The sequence below is a fragment of the Chelonia mydas genome, chromosome 5 (genome assembly GCF_015237465.2).
Source record: "Chelonia mydas isolate rCheMyd1 chromosome 5, rCheMyd1.pri.v2, whole genome shotgun sequence".
Classification (NCBI taxonomy): Eukaryota; Metazoa; Chordata; order Testudines; family Cheloniidae; genus Chelonia; species Chelonia mydas.
In genome coordinates, this window is record NC_051245.2 from 122,402,588 (window position 1) to 122,425,810 (window position 23,223).

General features: G+C 47.2%; 1 protein-coding gene across 2 annotated transcripts; it reads right to left on the reverse strand.

The window, feature by feature from the left end:
• Positions 1-2,246: 2,246 nt before the first annotated feature.
• On the reverse strand, positions 2,247-16,799 carry LOC102937755 (glyoxylate reductase/hydroxypyruvate reductase). 2 transcript variants are annotated; one of them, XM_043547284.1, is made up of 9 exons: positions 16,545-16,799; positions 12,779-12,909; positions 11,656-11,728; positions 10,920-11,036; positions 10,054-10,142; positions 8,576-8,680; positions 7,307-7,442; positions 6,042-6,172; positions 2,247-3,002 (listed from the first exon to the last, which is right to left on the reverse strand). In XM_043547284.1, exons 1-9 carry the CDS (start codon positions 16,607-16,609, stop codon positions 2,824-2,826), a joined length of 1,026 nt encoding a protein of 341 aa, XP_043403219.1. In that variant the 5' UTR covers positions 16,610-16,799; the 3' UTR covers positions 2,247-2,823. The 2 variants fall into 2 exon arrangements, with proteins under 2 accessions (XP_043403219.1, XP_037758119.1); XM_037902191.2 differs by having other exon boundaries at positions 2,247-2,538; positions 16,545-16,794.
• Between the last annotated feature and the right edge of the window lie 6,424 nt (positions 16,800-23,223).

Here is a 23,223-nt window from a genome sequence, read left to right on the forward strand (position 1 = left end):
TTACAGATCACATTACTCCTTTTGTTCCTGCTCTGCTAAGTATCTGTGGAGGGACACCCAACCAGCCCTTGGCAGATGGAACAGGTCCAGGGGCACAAGGGGCAGTCGTGATCATTCTGGAAAAACCCAATTTTTAATCAAGCATGACCTGGGGCTGACCCCATGACATGGTCACTCAGACAGGGAGCAGGCAACAAGAATCTGCAGCTGGTTGCATCCACACCACGTCAGACAAACGAGTCCTGGATGGAGTCTGCCTGGGTTATGCATTAGAGTCATAGGTGAGTCCCAAACCTAGGTTCTTGATCTCCTGAGCTTCCCCCAACTAGATGAAACACAGCTGCATGAAGATGGCTATAGATTACCTTGCAACCACCCCCAGACTATTTACCCAGGTGCTAGTTATCCCAGCCTCTCAGAGAGGAGGGTGCACGCATATCGTTTCCTGTATGGTCTTCTGATCAGGTCCCACTCCTTGGAATGAGTACAAGAGACAATTTTCTGCAGAGCCGAAGTTCTTGAGCAGCATGGCTTCATTATCCACCATACAGACAGCCCATTGAGTCCAGCACAGCCCAAGTTACACTTGGAAGTCATGAGAGATACTGAGCTACACTAAGTTTTTCTAACAACAGACAGGATATGCAGGATGATAGATACTATCCCCCAAGTCAGCAATCACTGAACTTTATTACAAGGTTAATATCATCCCTCGATATGATGGTATCCTGCACAGATGTCCTGCAATAGTTCTTGGTTTCTCTGGATCCAGAGGACCCATCAACTCTATCTACCTTAATCTCATGGCCCAAAGCAGTATTCAAATCTCTATCCTGGTGGCTGCAAATCAGCTACGCGGCAGACCACACGGTGGCAGAGCCAGAGAGAATTGTGGTGACAACCAATGCCCGTCTCAAAGCATGGGGAGCTCATTCAGGGAACAAATCCATCTAAGGATCATGAATGGACAAGGAGCTTCAACACAGTATCAAATGGCCTCAAACAATCAGGAATGCCTTTAAATAGTGCTAACCACAGAGTTGAACAACTGAGATGTTCTAGTGATGTCTGACACCACAGCGGCAGTAGCTTCTGTCAGCAAACGAGGATGCACCAGATCCACAGCCATCCTACAGGAATCCAACTTCCTACATTAATGGGCAGAAAACAACCTTCTGTCCCTTTAAGCTCCCTATATTAATGTGGAGTTGAACACCCGGGCAGATTGGCTGGGCAGACAGAAGATAGAGACGGGGGAATGGAATCTTCACCCAGTCCTTTGACTCAATAGTCAGAGCCCTGGGTCACCCATCATGAGACCTAGTTCCAGTTTCTTCTCTAGAAGGGATCTCTGAGCCATAGCCAGGGATGCACTTTCCCCCGCAGTGATCAGGACCTGCCCTTCCACTTTTTGCAACACTCTCCAAGGTAAATCAGAGCATCAGAGTCTAAATACTCAGTTGTATAAAGTTAATTATATTATACCCTCCCTGACTACACGCTTCTATTTGACATCCCACTCTAAGGGATACGCAGACCTTCTCTGGCCAGAATAATAAAAAAAAAAAAAAATCATATCTTACCAAAAACCTGCGGATCCCATCCCATGCGCTGAAAGTCATTCCTGGGAGACTAATTTTCCCTCTCACAACTATTCTGCCCACATGGGTTAAGGCAGAATTCATAGTTGCTGCATAGTAGGAAATGTTCGTATTGGAAATTCTGAATTTCACTCTGTTCAGCCACCTGTTAGCTAATCCAGAGATCTGAATGTCTGAGTAGCCCCCCTATGGAGGCGTTTGACATACGCTGATGTGACACCTGCCCTCTGGGCTGACAACCTGGAGACTGAACTGGGGACCCTCACTGCTAAAATCGTGAGCTGCTACAATTTGAGCTACAGAGCTTTGCTCTCAAGTTGAGAGCGATAACAGACCCATATCCTCTGCAGAACAGGCATGGAGGGGGTCACGTAACATGCCGGCCATTGGGTCACATCTGACATTAAGTATGTTTAAATCTTTTGCTTTATCAGAGCCATAAAGAATAAAGCCACCCATCTGATTATGATTGTTGCCTTCTTGTGAAAATAGGACCAACTGATGCAGGAAAGGCAGTGATTTCCTTTGATCTCTGAGTTTCCATCCACATACAGTTATGTGCTCTCCAGAGTCCCACAAGCATTCAGTTTTTCCCTTGAAATAGCACAATATACATACTGCTTCCACATAACCACCACACAGCTGTGCGTTACTCAAGCCTGGTTTAATAAGTTCTACTTGCAGAACGAGAGAGGCACATACACCAACTTTACAGCAGGAACAAGTCAGGATCTGTGCTGCTTCTCTGGGCTAAGAGACAACGGTCATTTCTAAGGTGTGACCTGGCCTAGCCAGCGATGTTCTTGGGATTCTCTTCACAGCTGGAGTTCACTTGGCATACTTTCCTCTTTCAAGCCAGCCAGAAGGTTGTTAGCAGCCAGCACAGACATGGCGCTTCTGGTGGCATAGGTAGCACTTCCAATGTGAGGCAAAATCACTATACAGGGGAGAGAAGACATATTTCAGAGATTGGTCTGTGCACCAAAGCAGTACGCTTGTTTACTCTAGCATGTACACTTTCCTTTTGTGGTGGCACGTCTCTGTAACAAGTCTCCATGTGGGATGGGTCTGAAGTTTACCTGGGTTAATGCACCAGCCATGGAGTAACATGGGAGAAGAGTTTGGTGAGGCTATCCTAGTCACCATGGGTGAAATCCTGGCTCCAATGGCAGTTTTCACCCTGACTTCAATGGGGCCAGGATTTCACCCCAGGTTTCCAGAATTACATCATCTCCCCAAACCATAGTCTATTAGCAGCGCTGGCTGTAGCTTCACCCGTGAACAGAAGAGCAAGGTGTTTCTGGTCAAGAGAGCGAGGGAAAGTGAAAGCCAACTCCAGAATGTCCTTGCTTTTGTTGGTGTCACGGCTACATGCCAGATGAGTTTGGTATCTGAGCAGCTCTGTCAATTAAATTAATAATACATTTTAAGCTTAATGCTTTTATAGGGGAGATGAAAAGCATTTGTGATCTTGTACCCTTAATGTAGTATAAAAGCTACCTCTTTAAAACTAAATATTAGAAAGCATAAAGTCATGACCTCTTGTTCCTAACACAGAATCACAGAACTGGAAGGGACCTCGACAGGTTATCTAGTCCAGTCCCCTACACTCAAGGCAGGACTAAGTATTATCTAGACCATCCCTGACAGGTGTTTGTCTAGCCTGCTCTTAAAAATCCCCAGTGATGGAGATTCCACCACCTCCCTAGGCAATTTATTCCAGTGCTTAACCACCCTGACAGTTAGGAAGTTTTTCCTACCATCCAACCTAAACCACCCTTGCTGCAATTTAAGCCCATTGCTTCTTCTCCTTTCCTTAGAGGTTAAGGAGAACAGTTTTTGTCCCTCCTCCTTGCAACAACCTTTTATGTACTTGAAAACTTATGTTCCCTCTCAGTTTTCTCTTCTCCAGACTAAACAAACCCAATCTAACATCTCACAGTTTGACAAGAACATAGGACTGGAAGGGTCTTCCTGGCTCACTAACTCAAGTCCCATGCTATCCCATTCCTGAATTTAGGAAGGGTTGTTTTTATATAACATAAAGGAACAAATTATAACCATAAATTGTTTTAATTAGGGCTGTCAAGCGATTAAAAAAATTAAAAACTGTTTAACAATAATAGAATACAATTAAATATTTTTGGATGTTGTCTACATTTTCAAATATATTGATTTGAATTACAACACAGAATACAAAGTGTACAGTGCTCGCTTTACATTTAGTTTTGATTACAAGTACTTGCACCATAAAAAAAACAAAAGAAATAGTATTTTTCAATTCATTCAATACAAGTACTGTAGTGCAATCTCTTTATCATGAAAGTTGAACTTACAAATGTAGAATTATGTACAAAAAAAATAACTGCATTCAAAAATAAAACAATGTGAAGCTTTAGAGCCTGCAAGTCCACTCAAACCTACTTCAGCCAATCAATCAGACAAAGAAGTTTGGTTACAATTTGCAGGAGATAATGCTGCCCGCTTCTTGTTTACAATGTCACCATCTGAAAGTGAGAGCAAGCGTTCTCATGGCTCTGTTGTAGCCAGCGTCACAAGGTATTTACATGCCAGAGGCACTAAAGATTCTTATGTCCCTTCATGCTTCAACCACCATTCCAGGGGACATGCGTCCATGCTGATGATGGGTTCTGCTCGATAATGATCCAAAGCAGAGCGGACCGACCCACGTTCATTTTCATCATCTGAATCAGATGCCACCAGCAGAAGATTGATTTTCTTTTTTGGTGGTTCGGGTTCTGTAGCTGCTCTTTTAAGACTTCTGAAAGCATGCTCCACACCTCGTCCCTCTCAGATTTTGGACAGCACTTCAGATTTTACACCTTGAGTCAAGAGCTGTAGCTATTTTTAGAAATCTCACATTGGTACCTTCTTTGTCAAATCTGCAGTGACAGGGTTTGTAAATCAAACAACGTGTGCTGAGTCAGCATCCGAGACTGCTATAACATGAAATATATGGCAGAATGCGGGTAAAACAGAACAGGAGACATACAATTCTCCCCAAAGGAGTTCAGTCACAAATTTAATTAACACATTTTTTTAACGAGTATCACCAGCACGGAAGCCTGTCCTCTGGAATGGTGGCCGAAGCATGAAGGGACATATGAACGTTTAGCATAATTGGCACGTAAGTACCTTGCAATGCTGGTTACAAAAGTGGCATGTGAATGCCTGTTCTCACTTTCAGGTGACATTGTAAATAAGCAGGCAGCAGTATCTCCTGTCAATGTAAACAAACTTGTGTGTCTTAGCAATTGGCTGAACACGAAGTAGGCCTGAGTGGACTTGTAGGCTCTAAAGTTATAGAGTTTTGTTTCAGTGCAGTTATGTAACAAAAAACAAAAGAAAAAAATTTATCTTTGTAAGTTACACTTTCATGATAAAGAGATTGCACTACAGTACTTGTATTAGGTGAACTGAAAAATACTATTTATTTTTTTTACAGTGCAAATATTTGTAATAAATAAATATAAAATGAGCACTGTACACTTTGTATTCTGTGTTGTAACTAGAAAAGGAGTACTTTTGGCACCTTAGAGACTAACAAATTTATTTGAGCATAAGCTTTCGTGAGCTACAGCTCACTTCATCGGATGCATTCAATGGTTTTTCCACTGAATGCATTCGATGAAGTGAGCTGTAGCTCACGAAAGCTTATGCTCAAATAAATGTGTTAGTCTCTAAGGTGCCACAAGTCCTCCTTTTCTTTTTGCGAATACAGACTAACACGGCTGCTACTCTGAAACCTGTGTTGTAACTGAAATCAATATATTTGAAAATGTAGAAAACATCCAAAAATATTTAAATAAATGGTATTCTATTATTGTTTAATAGCGCAATTAATTTTTTTAATCACGCGATTAATTTTTTTATTGGCTTGACAGCCCTACTTATAACACGCTCATCACCTCGGTATCTGAGCACTAAGGTCCCAATCCATTGATGTTAATGAGACTCCTCATGCTCAAAGCTAGACAATGTGCTTAAGTCCCTTGCTGAAATGGGATCTAAGTTCTCTGATGGAATACTGAGATCAGTCAGTGAGATGTTTGCAAATGAGCAAATACATTTTAATTAACACACACACAGCTGACAAGGTTTTCCCTCCTCAGTGCCCCTCATATCACACTGCCTTGCTACGGCGCAATGCTATGAGCAGCTTGCTTAAGGACACATGGTTTGACTTTCCCTTGCCTGTGACTAATTAGCCCCTCATATTAAACCCTTGCTAGACATGAACCATGCCAAGCTCACCAGGACTGAAATTCCTTGTCAGGTCAGTGTGGCAAACAGAATAGCAAGAACTACATGAGCCCCCTCCTCTAGCCACTAGAAGCCACTGCCTCCCCATTAGAAGTGCAGGAAGTGGAATGTCAAAGAAGGTGCAAACAGCTGCTGTTTGCAAAGACGGTAGCTTACCACAATTCTTCAGGGAAAGGAGAGGGTGGTCAGTAGGCAGCGGCTCCGGGGTTGTGACATCCAGACCAGCAGCTGCAATCTGGCCACTAACCAAAGCCTGGTACAGGTCTTCCTGGTTCACCACCGCTCCCCTAAGAAACACAGTTTAAGCTATACAAGAGCTAGATATTGTTACTGGTAAGCCAGACAAGCATGGGATACAAACACTGCCACGTGCTTAACTTTACACGCTCGAGTCATCCCACCGGCTTCAGTGGAATGACTCACCTGCCTGAGCGTTTGCCCCATCAGGGCCTTAGGCACGAATAATCAGCTCTGTATGTCACTCTGTGCCCGTTGTTCCATACCACTAACCATCAGGTTCTGCTTAGCTGTTCTCTCCATGCTCTGTACCGGGTTATCGTAACAGTCTCTGTACTCAGGTACAAACCTGGCTGTAGTCCAGGGGTTCTCAAACTGGGGCTCAGGACCCCTCGGGGGGGGGGGGTCACAAAGTTATTATATGGGGGGGGTCGCGAGCTGTCAGCCTCCACCCCAAACACTGCTCCACCTCCAGCGTTTATAATGGTGTTAAATATATAAAAGAGTGTTTTTAATTTATAAGGGGGGTTGCACTCAGAGATTTGCTTTGTGAAAGGGGTCACCAGTACAAAAGTTTGAGAACCACTACCATAGTCGCCCATTGCATTCTAATCCCATTTGGACACACATAATTTGAAGTGTGTTTAAGCACCGTTTTAACCCTCAGCTGTAACATCCATGTAGATGGGACCGTAGCATCTGGCCAATCCCCAGGCGGCTCCTATCTTCCCCGGTGACAGTCCGCACACCCATTCCTGGGAGAAAGGCCGTTTGAGTGTCACCACCAACACACACAAAGCTTTTCCACCCTGGAGAACAGCCGCAGCCACTTCCTCCCAGGAAGGAGAGACTCTAAGATGGCACCCGCTTTGCAGCGTTTAGAGCGGCAATAATCCCATGATGTTCGCTGAACTCCACCCTAATGGGGAGAAAAGTTACTTTCTTGTGTACATTAATATAGAATATCCATTTAAAAGATAGTCGCAGCAGGCCAAGCTACAAGGCTAGCAAGCACAAGCTCAGAGCTGGTGCCACAAGCCAATACTTGCCCCCCATGGCTATGGCAATTTCAGCATAATCCCTTGACCTCCATAACACCCGTGTATCAGGTACCTGAATATCACCCGCTTTTCCTTTTGCACCCACAATCTAGTCTTGTTTAAGATGACAGTGAAGACTTTCACCTGCTTGTGTTGATAAACACAGACGTTTTCTTCATTCGGCTGAAGAAATCCTTGTTGCACACTCCTTTAGTGTCAGGAGTTAAGGAACAGGTAACAACCACAAAGTCTGATTCCTCTGCTAGCTTGGCGAGTGGGACTGGGGGGAAAAAAACCAAAAAAACCCACATGTAATGAGTCTCCTGGGGGGGGAGGGGGTCTTGTTTATTTTCACTAGTTTGGGAACTACCCAATGTCCAGTAAATAGTCATTAGTGAGGGACTAGTGCTTCAGGAAGACCTTGCTAACCTCACCCCATGACTGGGTTGCCAAACCCAAACAAAAACAACATATAAACAAGGTGCCATATTTTAAAGGACCTTTAAAAAAAAATAGACCAGGTTTCATCAACCAAAAGAGGAAATTTACCTGTGCTTAGCAAGTCCGTCTTCCACCCCAGAGGTGGCTGCATTGTGCATTTCAGTGGTGGTACAGATTAGTTAGCAAAATATTACCATAATATTTTAAACAAACATTTAGAAGTTTAGGGATCTGGGGCAAAAATTGGGGATTGGTCCTGCTTTGAGCAGGGGGTTGGACTAGATGACCTCCTGAGGTCCCTTCCAACCCTGATATTCTATGATTCTAAATTCTGTAAGGCCTGAAGACAGATTTGACAACTCTTTCAGCTTTCACCCAAGGAAGGGAGGAGAGAAATAGGTAGAGTTCACTGGATTTACAAACCAAAAGACTGACCCCAACAGAAATTAATTTTTTTGGAACCGTTTATTTTTCAAACACAAGTCACAGCTGGGCAGCAGCTTAGGACTTTGCAGGACAAAGTCTATCAATGAGTTTGAACATGCAGAAAGGCACAGTACAGAGAATGTGCATTATTATAGGTAGGAAAACAGATACTTGATATAAACGTGACTGTATCTGAAGAGAGTCTCATTTGGGAATTGCCAGTTATTTCTAAGAGGTCTGGGATGAAATCTTGGCCCCACTGAAGTCAGTGGGGTCCAGATTTCACTCATGACATCGTCACCACTTTCAATCAACAACATACGAAATGCGGTTGTGCTCTACACTCAAACACCAGCCACTCTTTGGGGCCTTAATAATACTTCAGCACTGCTACCCTGCGCTTGAGGAATCCTTCCAGTTTCCAATCACCACACCCAAGGACAAGATCTTCCCTGCATCAACTCATTTGTGGGCTTTGTTATTCTGCACTTACGAAGAAAGTTTTGTTTCCAGAGCTGTCTTTCCAGCTTCATTTATGTCTCTTACCAAACTCGGCTTGAAACTCCACGGCGTTCTCCGGTTTTGGGCGACTTCCCGTATACAAAAATTTCTTGACCCCGAATGGCTTTAGACGGCGCGCCACTGCCTGTCCTAAAAACAAGACAAGGTCACGTCTCTGCACACAGAGATCACGCACTGCAGGAGGTATCTCACTAACCCTGCAATCTGACAGCCCAAAACCGAGCGTATTGCTCCTGCATCTTTCAGCAAGGCCGCAGGATGCATCCACTATTCCCTCAACTGCAGTGAAACCTGCCACTTTCATTAAGAGATTACTGTAACTTCCCCAGCTAGCATTGTCACTGAGGTTTCCCATTCATTTTGGAGGGAACATGCTCTCATTCACTCCGTGGGAAGTGAAGGAATTTTTGATTGGTAGGGCGGCTGCAGCAAAGGGAATGATGGGACATTAAATCTGAAGTGACATTTTGGAGAGAAAATTTAAGGGAGATTAAAAACAAAAACAAACAAAAAAAACCGGACATTGACCAACTCAACAAGCTAATAGACAAGCCAGCACTCCCGTACACCATGGACTTTGTCTGGGATATTTGTTTAACTGAAATAAAGCAAGAGAAAGTCCAGTTTGCTTTAGGAGTCTGATAAGGTGGAAATATGTGCATGTTTTACAAATTAAGGTCTAAGCCTGATTGCAATCGCACGCTGACTGGTAGGATGGAGAGATGGATTCCTTCTTAGTCAGCCTCGGGCTCCTGGGGGGCAGGTGAATGGGGGAGTGTCCCATCAGCCACTGGTTTGAATGTCCTCAGAATCTTTTGTCCTTTACAGTTCTCTTTATTTATTTTGCAGTTTCTGTGAATGTGCCCAGCACCGCTACCACGGGGCAAAGTTAAACACAAAATTGTTAGCATAACCAAAGAATGAAGTAACGTGTGAACTCCCCACCTAACGGGTGAGAGCATAAATGTCTGCTCAGCAAAAGCCTGTGTGAACACAGGGGCTGAAAGCTACACCCAGGTTTCACTGGATTCTATGAATAACAAGAAAGAGAACACTTGAGTCATGGGTTGTTCCCTGCAGGAAAGGGGGCTGGACACAAGTTCACATGCACACAAAAAACAGAGGCAGAGAGAAGAAAGTTTCTGGCGGTGATAAAATTGAGTAAAATATTAAAGCTACAGACAGTACACACTGGAGATCTAAACATCAGCTTACTGATCACTGAGTTCGTTATTTTAATCAATCATTCTGTTCTATACAGGTAGTTGTACTGTGCTCATCACCACAGTAACTGAGCACCTTCCACGAGTGCATTAAGTAACGACAGCTGGTCTGTATCTGTTCTCTCATCCTCTCCCCAGAGGGAGAAGTGTGTGCAATGAAGTGTCTTCTTTTGGAAAATTATATCTTACACACACACACGCGTTGCTATGTCAGTCAACAGTGCTCACATTATTGGGAGATAAATACTAGTATATATCTACACAAAAGAATACACTCACCTATTCTTCCCAGCCCTATGATTCCTACAGTGCTACCGGACAGCCCGTATCCACACATCCACAGAGGCTTCCATGTTGTCCAACCACCACTACAAAAGGAAGTGAAATACAAACAGATGTTAGACCGATTCCATTTTCCAGGTTGGCTTGGAGTCTGGATATGGATCCAACAAATTACAAATGGCACAAATACTTCACAACCCACGTGTCACATACTGGTAGAAATGATTTAGCACCCTAGAAACAGGTATGAATGGTGTGAACATGCAGCGACAGGGTCTATAATGTTCCTGCTTTAAGTCACCTTAGCGTTAATTAGAGCAGCCTCAAGACTGATCTAACTTTTGTTCCACTCCCCACAAGCCCTGGGTACAGCCTTTGTGCAGCGAACTCTGGCCATACCCACAACGTCCTTCCCACACTGGGAGCAGGTCCAGTGCAGGGCCCTTCTAGCTGCTCTCTTCTGGCCGGGGAGGCCCCATGCACAATCTAGGGGGCTCTTCAGGGGGCCATTTTCACCTCCTTTAAGGCCCCTTTATACTGCTACACACGCTCTAGCTGGATCACTGCCCAAGCACACAGAGTTATGCCTTAGATTTAGGACTTAAAACTGCCTCTTTGTTAAGGTGCAAGATAATTGCATTTAATTCACTGGGCTCACAGAACGATGTTGATCTCAGCTAGTCCAGTGCAAATCCAGAGTAACTGTAACTGCATCCATTTAAACTTCTCAAGGCAGGGACTGCCTTTACTTTGGTGTATTCGGGTCCAGGATTGATCAAGCACACAGTCTATGGAGTTACTTACTCCAGACTCACACTGACATCACACAGCTCAGAAGCCAGTCCTAAATTGTAAATACTCACTTCTTCACTTCCTCCACTGACTCCGGCAGCCTGCGACACACAGCTAAGAGCAAAGCTACCGAGAGCTCGGCCGTGGCATCGGTCAGGATGTCCGGGGTGTATCCCACACGGATTCCACTGCAATTTAAACACAGCACTTCGGTCCTCAAGTGTTAACACATGAAATGCTCGTTTGTTTACATTTGGATGAAATCCTGTTTGTATTACACTGCATTCTGCTGGGCATTTTTTCTACATGGGTTCTTATATCACCATCTTTTCGGAGCATCAACCAAACCATAATTAATCAATCACTGACCCTCACAACCCCGCTGGGAGCTCAGGCAGTACAGATGGGGAACTGAGGCCCAGAGAGACTGAGGGTCACGTTTTAAAAGCTATCTAGGTGCGTAAAGATGTAGACAGGTGCCAAATGGGATCCTTTAAAAATCTGGTCCTTATGCCCAGATCCTCAAAGGTATTTAGGTTCCACTGAAATCAATGTGAGTTAGGAACAGACATACCTTCAAGGATTTGGCCCTAAGTGGCTTTCCCAAAGCTGGGAGCTGAACCAACATTTCCCGAGTCCCAGTGCAATGCCTTACCCCCAAGCCGACCCATCCTCTGTTCCAATTGGTTTCTCTCAATTAACAGTTCGCCATCTCTTTCACCCAAGAGAATGGCAGGGGACACAGAAAACAGCGGAAGAAAATGCATTCCATGTTTACGAGTGAGCACACAAAGGAGCAAACAATACCGCTTTTTAATTTCTTCTAGAGCCAGATGGTCAACACCCACAGACAGCGTGCTGATTGTTTTAAGGTTGGACCCTGCAAAACATGAAGACAGAACCCTCAAAACCTACAGAGCTTAAAAAGAACGAAACACAACAACAGAACAAGGGAAAAATTAAAGGCTAAAAATGTCTTACAATTACTGGTTTGTAATTGTCTGAATCTTCGGAATCTACTCTAATGACCAGAAACACCTAACAGGGCTGAAACTGAAGGAGGTCAATGCTACTTTCTCAGGCAGCTGACTCTGGACATTTGACAGTGCTTTGTGTCTAGTCAGTTTCATTGTTTCCCCCTCACAGCTGGTCAGTTTCCTCCTTCACTGAGATTCACAGAGTTAGGCCAGAGTGACCATTATGGCCACCTGATCTGATCTCCTGTTAACACAGGCCAGGGAACGTCACCCACTTATTTCTGCATCAAGCTCATAACTTCTGTTGGATGAGAACAGATTTTTTACAAGACACCTTGTAAACATCAACTGGGAAGGGAAGCAGAAAATCCCTTTAAAGGCATTGAAACCAAAGTCAGGAGAATTTGCCAGAAATAGGATTTTTTTTAAATGCCAAAAACATCAAAGAAAGTTGACAGTGTTCCGTTAGCTAAGGAAAAGTCTCTTTAAAGATGCTGTATCTATACTCCTAGCTTCTTCTCCTTGGCTGGGATGGGAACAAGTCATTCTTTAGTGGTCATTTTCTGGGGAACTCTACGCTAGGCAGAGAAGTTTCTTTTTGCAGGGAAAAAACACACACCCAAAAGGGACTGACAGTGAATTCTGGCTAGTGAGGTTCACTGGATCCTGAATTTCTGGCCAGCGGACATCAGGGAGCTAGACACATCTCTTCATGTCTTACAACTCTGTGCCGCCATGATGGAGGGACACAGTGTGAGGTGGAATTGAAGTGGAAGATTCGTATTAATGCATGGCAGCAAAGGAAGGCTCAGCCAATCCACTTCTCAGGGCTGTGAGGGAGAGACACCGGGACTGAGATCCGGGCAGCACGGACACAATTCTGTATGTCCTCTCTTTCTTCGATGACAAAGGATTAGTTAGAGCCATTCACGAGAGCCGCCACCCATACCCACCTGCTGCATCGAGGACCTCTTTGTCTATCTGGTCAGACAAGACACAGAGCAGTCCATGCTTCCCAGCCACCCCAGCCAGCAATTCTGACCGCGGGATAGGTTCATCCGAATCCCATTGCTGGATGCTGCAGCTACAAGGATACAGGAAAGTCACAATCACATTAAAGCAAGAGAAAGAGGCCCCCTTCAAGCCAGCACTCCGCACTGCCCCAGGTATTCGTACTGTGTTTGCCAAGGGAAATCAACTAAATGGAGTGAGAAACACACTCTTATTTTAGGCAGGGAGATTAGGATTCCCTTTTTTCCTCCCTTGTGGATTGCCCTTTCACATCCAGGATGGTGGCACACAGTTGCTAAAATACAGCCACATGGTGTCCTGTGTAGCACACGCAAGCCACCTGTGAACTGGCACATGAAAGGCCCAGCACCTTCTTTCAATAACTGCAGCAGCGGAAGGAGGAAGAATAGTGGCGGGATCTCTTCAGACGTAGAGCAAAAAACATTAGTCTTGCAATGACCTGACAACACATACACGCTGCTCGCTTGGAACACCTTCTGAGCTCTGGCATCACTTTCAGCTTGGTCAAACCTTGCCTCAAGCCCGCATCAGCTGGGATCACTGCGTACTGGTCTGGTGTTCTTTACACAGGCTGTCTAACGTGGAAACCTTGGTTTTTAAAGCTCCAAATGGTACAGACATTAGGGCAGGTCAAGAACTTCCCCTTGAGCCTCAGCCTGGACAGTATCTGTGCTCAGAAGTGACCCGTCTTTCAGGGATCCCCCCAGCTGGACTACATCAGCAGCCCTTACTGTGGAGAGTCCTGGGATGCAGAACTGGCTTTCCCTTAACCTTTGCCCCAGTTCATCCTTCCAGTTTTAAATAGCAAATGAAACTTTCCCTGGGTAGCACTTGCCTCTCTAGGTTCTTATATGGCTCTCCCATCACTGGAATATCTGAGCACTTCCTAATCAACAACGAATTTATCTCCACAGCACCCCCATGAGGCAGGGAAGTATTGTCATTGCCATTTTACAGATGGGAAAACTGAGGCAGGGACAGACTAAGTGATTTTTCCAAGGTCACACAGGGCAGTCTGCATCCCTAGCCAGCCCCTTAATCACACAAACCTAATTGCCCACTCCTTTCTGAAGGCCTTGTTTTGGATGTTGGTTGATTTGCTCTTTTCATTTTACTGCCCCCGGCGCCCCAACAGTGCTCTGTGAACACATTTCTGCAAATCAACGTGGGGGCCTACAACTTTACAGAAGGCGTAGAATGCTGCAGGCAATTTAAATGAAGACACCACACAACCACTTACTGCCCATGCACTAGCGTGGGGGGGAGGGGAGGGCCAGGGGTCACTGAATTTCCGTAACCCCAGTAACTGATATTCTGTCATATGTGAAAGTTGCTTGTTTTCTTAAAGAACAAAAACAGGCACAAAACACAACTTAACTCATTTTAGCATATTCAATGCATGAAACGACGCTGAGCTGTCGGAATCTATGCGCCAGGAGAAGCGTAATCCAATGGCAGCCACAGCAGAGCTGGGGGGGGGGCAGGGGTTAATTCTTTTAAGGCACTGTTTGCCCTTTGGCTTTGCATAGACAAAATAATGAAGGGGGGGGGGGGTCAGCTGTAGTTAGGAAAACAACTTTCAGTACAAGACACAGGTTTTGTTTCTGAATGTTTTGCCTGGGAAAGACTGGAAGGCTGGAGATAGTTAAAAAACTGGTGATCTGAAGTTAACGTACAATGTCAAACTAAGGTTAAAACATTCAGGTAACCCATAGCCAGAGAGAGGGAGGGAGGACACATAACAGGCCTCCTTCTGCTCCCATTGAAGTCAGTGGCAAAACTCCCATTGATTTCCCTGCTGCAAAACATAGACCCTGATCCTACCAACACCTAGGCATGGCCTTAATTTTATACACGAGTAATTCCACTGATGTCAACTGGATTAACCAGGTGCATAAAATTAAGGATATACACAAGTGTTTACACAATTGGAATTGGGACCTTAGCTAGCTATATTCTATGCACAGCATAGTTATTGTTATTTTAACTTTTTGCTTCCTGGAATCAAAGGCACCGACCAGCATCGGAGATCAATTGCTTACAAAATAGTTTGGCATTTTTAAATGAATTTTTTTTAAAGCAAAGTCTTTTCAAGTCACAGGAAGGGGAAAAAAGGATTCTGGGCACATTTTTCAAAAGTGCCACAAATCCCAAAATCAAGGGGAGTTAGACCCCCCAGATCCACAGAGATAGTTACACACCTAAGTGATTTAGGAGCCCAAATCTTATCGAAAGTCAGTGGGACTCAGAGGCTTCAAAGGACAACATTTTCAGAAGTGCCTAACACAAGAAGGGCACAGCAGTTTGTTTCTTTCCTTGTAAATAAACACTAGCTCTCTGTCCCCCAGGCCTCAGCCTCTGACGGGTCATTTACAAGAAAAAAGGAAATTACCACCCTTCTATAAACGCCTCTCATCATCCGAGTTTGTCATGGAAAGGGTCAGAAACGGACGGAACTGCTGTAAAATAGATGGCTCCACACCAATCCGCATTGTAAACACCTGCCCTTGCCCTCTGGGACACAGAGCACAACGGCGCGCACCCTAGAGAATCACTCTGTGTGTCTCGCTGTCCGAAATAGGCTGTGAACTCTTCAGGGCCGGGTCTCTTGTCTTTTTACTAGGGCTCCAGGTCCACTTACAGAGTGACAAGTGATGAACTCAGCGGCTACATCTGGACCCAAAACCCTTAATTTCCCTGCTGGATCCTTCTCTCTAGAGCAGCATCTGAAGGTTCCTATTCTCAGGCTGGCAGCTCCTGGGGGCAGGGGCGTCTCTGTTCGGTGTTTGTACAGCGCCCGGCGCAACGGGCCATGGCGGGCGCTGCGGGGCACCATGGCCACACGCAGAGCAGATAACACCGCAACAAGGACCATCTGACAAGGCGTCTTCCGCCTGCCCCTGGCTGTCGGTGGCAGCAATCGGCAGAGGACCCCAGCGCATTTCAGGGGGGCTGTGCGCCCGTCACAGGCGCTGGTGACGGACTCCTCAGCCCCCGGGACGCAGACATGGGGCCTGCCTTTCCAGAAGCAGCGGCTGATCCTGGGTGCCCAGGCTGCCACCCCTCCGAGGCGCTGCCCGGGCCTCCCAGCAGGGCCGGGGCTGCTCAGCACCGCTCGGGATCGAGCCCCGAGTCGGGAGCCCCCGTCCCCCGCAGAGCCCCACTGGCCACGGCACCCGCCCGCCGCGACGGGCCCAGCGGCCCCGGGGGCGGCCGCACGTGGGGGGAGCCCAGCGCCCGCCCGGCTCTGCAGCGCCCAGCCCCGGCCCTGCCGCCTGCAGACCCGGACCGGGGGGCCCCGGCCCCGCCTGCAGACCCCGCCCGGGGGTCCCAGGGCCCAGCCCCGCCGCCTGCAGACCCCGGCCCGGGGGGCCCCGGCCCGGGGGGCCCCGGCCCCTGCCCAGCCGCCGCTTGCAGACCCCGCCCCGGCCTCGCCGCCTGCAGACCCCGCCCGGGGGGCCCCGGCCCCTGCCCCGCCGCCGCCTGCAGACCCCGCCCGGGGGGCCCCGGCCCCTGCCCCGCCGCCGCCTGCAGACCCCGCCCGGGGGGCCCCGGCCCCGCCACCGCCGCCGCCTGCAGACCCCGCCCGGGGGCCCCGGCCCCGGCCCCTGCCCCTGCCCCGCCGCCGCCTGCAGACCCCGCCCCGGCCCCGGCCCCGGCGCCTGCAGACCCCGCGCCCCGTCTTACACGCCGGCCTGGCTCAGGGCCGCCAGCCCCTCGCGGGGGATCCGCCGGGTGACAAACGCCTGCATCAGCCCCGCAGCCGGCCGAGCGGAAAGCGGGGGCCGCCCCGGCTTCCCTGCACCCTCGCCTGGCTGCCCCCGCGTCCTCTCTGCGCCTGGGCTGCCAGCCTCCTTCCCCGCCTGCGCGCGGCTCGCTCCGGCCTGTCTGCCCGGCGAACCCCGGGAGCAGCCGCCGGGTGCTTTGCTGGGCCGGGAGCGGCGGGGCCTTTGCCTCTGTCTGGATCCTTCGCTGCACGCTCCGATCACGGGCTCCTCCCCCGGGGCAGGCGTAGGCGAGGCCAGACGGGAGCAGCCTCCCCCGGCAGGTAGTTAACCTGGAAGAGCCATTTTGGGGCGCTTCACGGAGTGGCAAAGCAGACGTGGGACCTTCCATCCAACTTCTCTTTTCTCTTGTCAAAGGTTCCCTCCCGAGCAGCAGCGAGAGGGAAAGCTCCTGAAGGTGCATCCCTGGTTCATACTAAATGAAAGCGATTCGCCCGCCAAAGGGGTGGCTGGAAGGGTGTGACACCCGGCTCCAGAAGGATCCATGGAAGTGCTGTTGGACACTGCAGTTTCATCAACCTGAGAATTGCACCCTGGCCAGCAATCCATGGAGCGACTGGTCTAGCCTGTTTTAGGAAAGGATCAGCTGTTTACCTCCAAGAATAACATTGTCAGATGCAGAAACTAAGTCATAAAGTTACAAGGGATCCCAGTTCGATTGCTTCAGAGTCCGGAGCATGCACTGATCGGCCGGGGGGTTCAAAAGGAATTTCCCACCACTACACAGGATTGTACAGTCCAGTAGGTACCTTATGGGTTAGTTGTTTGTTCCTTCCTCTGAAACATCAGGGATAGGCCTGTTGGGGACACTGGGGCATGGCCACTAGGTAACTCGAGGGGATGGAAGACCACGAGTGTCGATGAAGCCCCCTCGCACTAGGCCCAAGTGTCCTTGGCCCCCCCTCCCGCCTGGAGGCACTCGCAGCAGCTCTGCGTACTAGGCCCAAGTGTCTTTGGCCCCCCCCGCCTGGAGGCACTCGCAGCAGTTATGCTGAGGGTCTGCAACAATATGTTGCAGAGTCAGACGGCCTGAAACTAAGCAAGGCCGAACAGGGCAGATATGGAAGAACAATGCTGAATAAAGCAGCTTTATGTATAGTTTAACAAATGATACAAAAAAACAAGGGAACTAGCTGCGAACTGGATTGGCTGGCTGTATGGATACTTAGGGTAGCTTGCTATTGGATAGGTATGCTGGGGAAAAGGATGTATAAAAGCCTGTGTAACTTCCTGCTTTGTGTGCAGGATTTGAGATTCTATTCTCCCTGTACCTTTTTGAAGCTTCAAATAAACTTTTCTGCTTCTCCACCCCATTGTGATTATTGGGTGAAGCACACCGGGTAGCGAACCAACCCCTGCTGTTGTTTTGCCTCTCGGCACTGGGTGCCGGCAACAGGCCTGAGACAGGTTATCAGACCACTTCAGTGTTTCACACATTAAAGCTGACTTCTCTCGGGCGCTGCAAATAAGTCAAGAGGGAACGGGGAAAAAATGTATTTCTTTATGGCATCCTTATTTTCAGTAGCACGCTGTGAAAGCAGGCCCAGCTTTCCTACACGCAGCAACGACGGGTCAGCAGTTGGTACCTTGGCAGAATGCAGCAGGGATTTCTGAACCCTGTTTCCGGGGCAGTCCCGGGCAATGGCTCTGTGTGTGCGTTAACTTGCATTTATGGCGTCTCTGCTGATATGTGAGCAGAGTGTGCTTCTTCAGCCGGCGTTTGACCCAGAACAGTCCCCTGGAACTCCAAATGATAGGAACTAACTGACTAACTTCTGCCCTGAGAAACCCCACTGCTTACAGAGCGGGAGCCAGGGGTACAAGGCAGGGTAGAATTTGCTTCTCCACAACTAGCTAATGGATTAATTCTGCTCTTAGCAGCAGCAACATAAGTCCAGAGGTGTCTTCAATGGCTTCCATGGAGTTACTCTGGATTCACACGGTTGTCAGCGAGGTCAGACTCGGTCCCTAACGAACCTATCTAACTAACCAGCAAACAAACAAGCAACAATATGTTTTGCAGGCAGCCATTCCCCCAGGATGTAGGCCCTTAGTGAGAGAGGTCTGATTGGATCGCTGAGCTGCCGGCTTACATCCTGCACAACATGGCCCAGTGCAGAGCTGGCTATTTCACGGAGCACATTGGCGCTGTCCTATTGATCTGCTGGCACCTCCAGAATCGCAGTTGGGAGCAGCATTTCGGTTGCCCTTAGTGAAAGCAGAACTCTGCACGCCATCAATAAAGGGCAAAACAACTGAAAGAAAAAACATCTGGTTTGGGGAAGGGAGGGGGTGAAACCACCCCCGCCTGCTTTCAGCCCAGAGCGGTTTGAAGACACCAAAATAGCGTGCCTTGAAAGTCAGTGAGAAGAGGATGCTGCTGAGAGAAGAAGGAGCTCCCTGGGGATTTCTCAGCTAACAGGGCCAGCCCTAGATAGATACCCTAATTGCGCAGCCATACTGTTGCAGGCCTTTGTTTTGTCAGCATTCGTCCCAGCATGCAGTGTAGATCATCCCCCTCTCGATGGCCTGACTCCCCTTGCTTTGAACTGTGCAGTCCCAACCCCCTCCCAGGAGTTGAAATCTTCCCTCTCCGTCTGCTCCCTGCTTGTGACACTACCACAGACATGACAAGTGCCGAGCCCTGCCCCTAGGGTGACCAGATGGCAAGTGTGAAAAATTGGGATCAGGGTGGGCGGGTAATAGGAGCCTGTATAAGAAAAAGACCCAAAAATCGGGACTGTCCCTATAAAATCGGGACATCTGGTCACCCTACCTGCCCCCCACCCCTTCCTTCCCATTTCCCTAATGAGCATCCTCCTCTTGCCAAGCAGTCCCAATCTGCCCGAGGCTCATTCACACTTTCCTTTGCACAGGGCTCTGCAAAGCCCAGGCCTGGCATGTGAATGTCATTGCTCCTCAGTGCCTGGGAGTTGCGATGTGCTCAGCTCTGATAGCAGGGTGAGCCTGGGCTGGCGGGGCATGGAGACGTGGTATTCAGGGATGGAGACCTTCACAAATTCCAAAGGTTTGGTTTGACACATAAGAATGGCCATACTGGGTCAGACCAAAAGTGCCAGGTGCCCCAGAGGGAATGAACAGAACAGGTAATCATCAAGTGATCCATCCCCTGTCGCTCATTCCCAGCTTCTGCCCATCCTGGCTAATAGCCATCGATGGACCTATCTTCCATGAACTTATCGAGTTCTTTTTTTGAACCCTGTTATAATCTTGGCCTTCACAATATCCTCTGGCAAGGAGTTCCACAGATTGACTGTGTGTTGTGTGAAAAAATATTTCCTTTTGTTTGTTTTAAACCTGCTGCCTATTAATTTCATTTGGTGACCCCCTAGTTCTTGTGTTATGAGAAGGAGTAAATGACACTTCCTTATTTACTTTCTCCACAGCAGTCATGATTTTATAGACCTCTGTCATATCCCTCCCTTAACCATCTCTTTTCCAAGCTGAAAAGTCCCAGTCTTATTAATCTCTCCTCATATGGAAGCTGTTCCATACCCCTAATCATTTTTGTTGCCCTTTTCTGAACATTTTCCAATTCCAATATATCTTTTTTGAGATGGGGCGACCACATCTGCACACAGTATTCAAGATGTGGGAGTACTATGGATTTATATAGAAGCAATATGTTATTTTCTGTCTTATTATCTATCCCTTTCTTAATGATTCCCAACATTCTGTTCGGTTTTTTGACTGCCGCTGCACATTGTGTGGATGTTTTCAGAGAACTGTCCACAATGACTCCAGGGTCTCTTTCTTGAGTGGTAACAGCTAATTTAGACCCCATCATTTCATATGTATAGCTGGGATTATGTTTTCCAATGTTCGTTACTTTGCATTTATCAACATTGAATTTCCTCTGCCATTTTGCTGCCCAGTCACCCAGTCTGAGAGATCCTTTTGTAGCTCTTCACAATCTCCTTGCGACTTAACTATCTTAAATAGTTTTGTATCATCTGCAAATTTTGCCACCTCACCTTTTACCCGTTTTTCCAGATTGTTTATGAATATGTTGAATAGAACTGGTACCAGTACAGACCCCTGGGGAACACCACTGTTTATCTCTCTCCATTTTGAAAACTGACCATTTATTCCTACCCTTTGTTTCCTATCTTTTAACCAGTTACCAGTCCATGAGAGGACTTTCCCTCTTATCCCATGACTGCTTACTTTGCTTAAGAGCCTTTGGTGAGGGACCTTGTCAAAGGCTTTCTGAAAATCTAAGTACAATATATCCACTGGATCCCCCTTGTCCACATGCTTGTTGACCCCCTCAAAGAATTCTAATAGATTGGCGAGCCATGATTTACCGTTCCAAAAAAACATGTTAACTCTTCCCCAACAAATTATGTTCATCTATGTGTCTGACAATATTGTTCTTTACTATAGTTTCAACCAGTTTGCCCATTACTGAAGTCAGGCTTACCGGCCTGTAATTGTCGGGATCACCTCTGGAGCCCTTTTAAAAATTGGCGTCACATTAGCTATCCTCCAGTCACTTGGTACAGAAACTGATTTAAATGATAGGTTACAAACTATAGTTAGTAGTTCTGCAATTTCACATTTGAGTTCCTTTAGAACTCTTGGGTGAGTGCCATCTGGCCCTGGTGACTTATTACTGTTTAGTTTATCAGTTTGTTCCAAAACCTCCCCATATGACACCTCAATCTGGGACAGTTCCTCAGATTTGTCACCTAAAAAGAATGGCTCAGGTTTGGGAATCTCCCTCACATCCTCAGCCGTGAAAACCGATGCATAGAATTCATTTAGTTTCTCCGCAATGGCCTTATCATCCTTGAGTGCTCCTTTAGCCTCTCAATCGTCCAGTGGCCCAACTGATTGTTTAGCAGACTTCCTGCTTCTGAGGTACTTAAACATTTTTTTGCTATTACTTTGCGAGTCTTTGGCTAGCTGTTCTTCAAATTTTTTTCTGGCCTTCCTAATTATATTTTTATACTTCATCCTCCAGCGTTTATGCTCCTTTCTGTTTTCCTCACTAGGATTTAACTTCTGCTTTTTAAAGGATGCCTTTTTGCCTTTCACTGCTTCTTTTACTTTGTTGTTTAGCCACGGTGGCACTTCTTTGGTTCTCTTACTGTGTTTTTAAATTTGCTCATATATCAGTATCCCCAGAATGAGATGGGTCTCTGACGCTTAGCCAGCCTTATCCCACCCCTGAGCCATGTCCCCGGCAAACTTTCTGGCTCCTTTTGCTCCATCCCCCAGCACAGTTCAGACTCCCTCCTGCGTTGACCTGTCTTTCTGCTGCTAGTTCCTCCCTCTCTCTAGCCTCAACAAGCTCCTGACAGACACCTGGCTTTCCCACCATGACACGTCCTCGCTGGGGCCCAGACAGTGGAAGAACTCAGTGAAGGTGCACCAAGGCTAAGCTGTTGAGCATTTAATAAATCCACTGGACTTCTAGCTTGAGGCCAAGTGCGGTAGAAAGATGCATGTTGCTCTTCATCTCATAATGTTCTGGCTACCACAAACGAACAATAGGCTACCAAAAATGCTGGGAGGTTGGGTGAAACCTCACTGAAGCTGGTGGAAGTAACCGAGGCCCTTCGTTCAGGGTAAATGTAAGAAACAATGAAGCTAGTTTATGGAACCAGGTTTCTGAAACAATAGGAGCCACCACCTAAACTAAAGCACAGACACGTGGCAAGGCTTGAGTAGAAGCTGAGCCATGTGGCCCCAGGGGTTTCCCCTAGAGACTGACATAGTGAATGCAGGGGTTGGGGCATTGGTTGGTGCAGGGGTGTGAGAGAGAGAGAGAGAGAAACAACCAACAGAAACGAACAGAAGGACCAAAGAAGCTCCAGACACAACCAGAGAAGCCCTGGTAGCAAGACCAAGAGAAAAAGCTAAGGGAGAGCTTTTGGGCTGAGTGCTGACTGAAAGAGGCTCGTAACTGTGTCTTGCTGTTTGATTCTTGCTGTGTTCAGGGAAACGGGACGTTGTACATAAACAGGATTGCATCAAAGAAGCACCTGACTCCATCAGCAGTTTCTCCTCCTAATGGAAATAACCAACTAGACCCTGAAAACTAGCTAATCGCTTGAGTTGAAAAGAGGTAACACCATACATGCACCAATTTACTACTAGATGTCTCCACTGCACCCATCCCAGCCACTCTTTGTGATGTGTCTACTAGAACTTGATGGAACATTTTTGACAAAATGTAGCTGTTTCCATAAAACTTTTGTCAGAGGCAGCGGGTGAGACTCATGCTTTACAGCTGTGGTTTTCAAACTTTTTTCATTTGTGGACCCCTGCAAAATTTCATATGGAGGTTTCAACCAGAAAATGGACACTTTGACACCATTCCAATGTGGAGACCAACTTTCAAACCTCGAAAGTTGCTGCAAAAAGGAATTGTCATTCTCCCGCTATCTCTTATGTCTAAACTTTTGGAATTAACATTTGATGTACTGATGGCATGCAGACTGTGATAGATGCAAACCAGGCAGGTGAATAATACATTACGTTGTCAGCAGGCATGAAAACACTGGCGAATCAAAATCAGCCTGCCTTTGCCCAGAAAGAACCTATGAAGAGGG

Coding starts and splice junctions, on each gene's coding strand:
- LOC102937755 (XM_043547284.1), bottom strand. CDS start 16,609: ATGCAGGCGTTTGTCACCCGGCGGATCCCCCGCGAGGGGCTGGCGGCC. Junction 11,729..12,778: donor AGAGGTCCTCGATGCAGCAG/GTGGGTATGGGT, acceptor CATGTTTTGCAG/GGTCCAACCTTAAAACAATC. Junction 3,003..6,041: donor CCTTTCCCTGAAGAATTGTG/GTAAGCTACCGT, acceptor TTTAATTGACAG/AGCTGCTCAGATACCAAACT.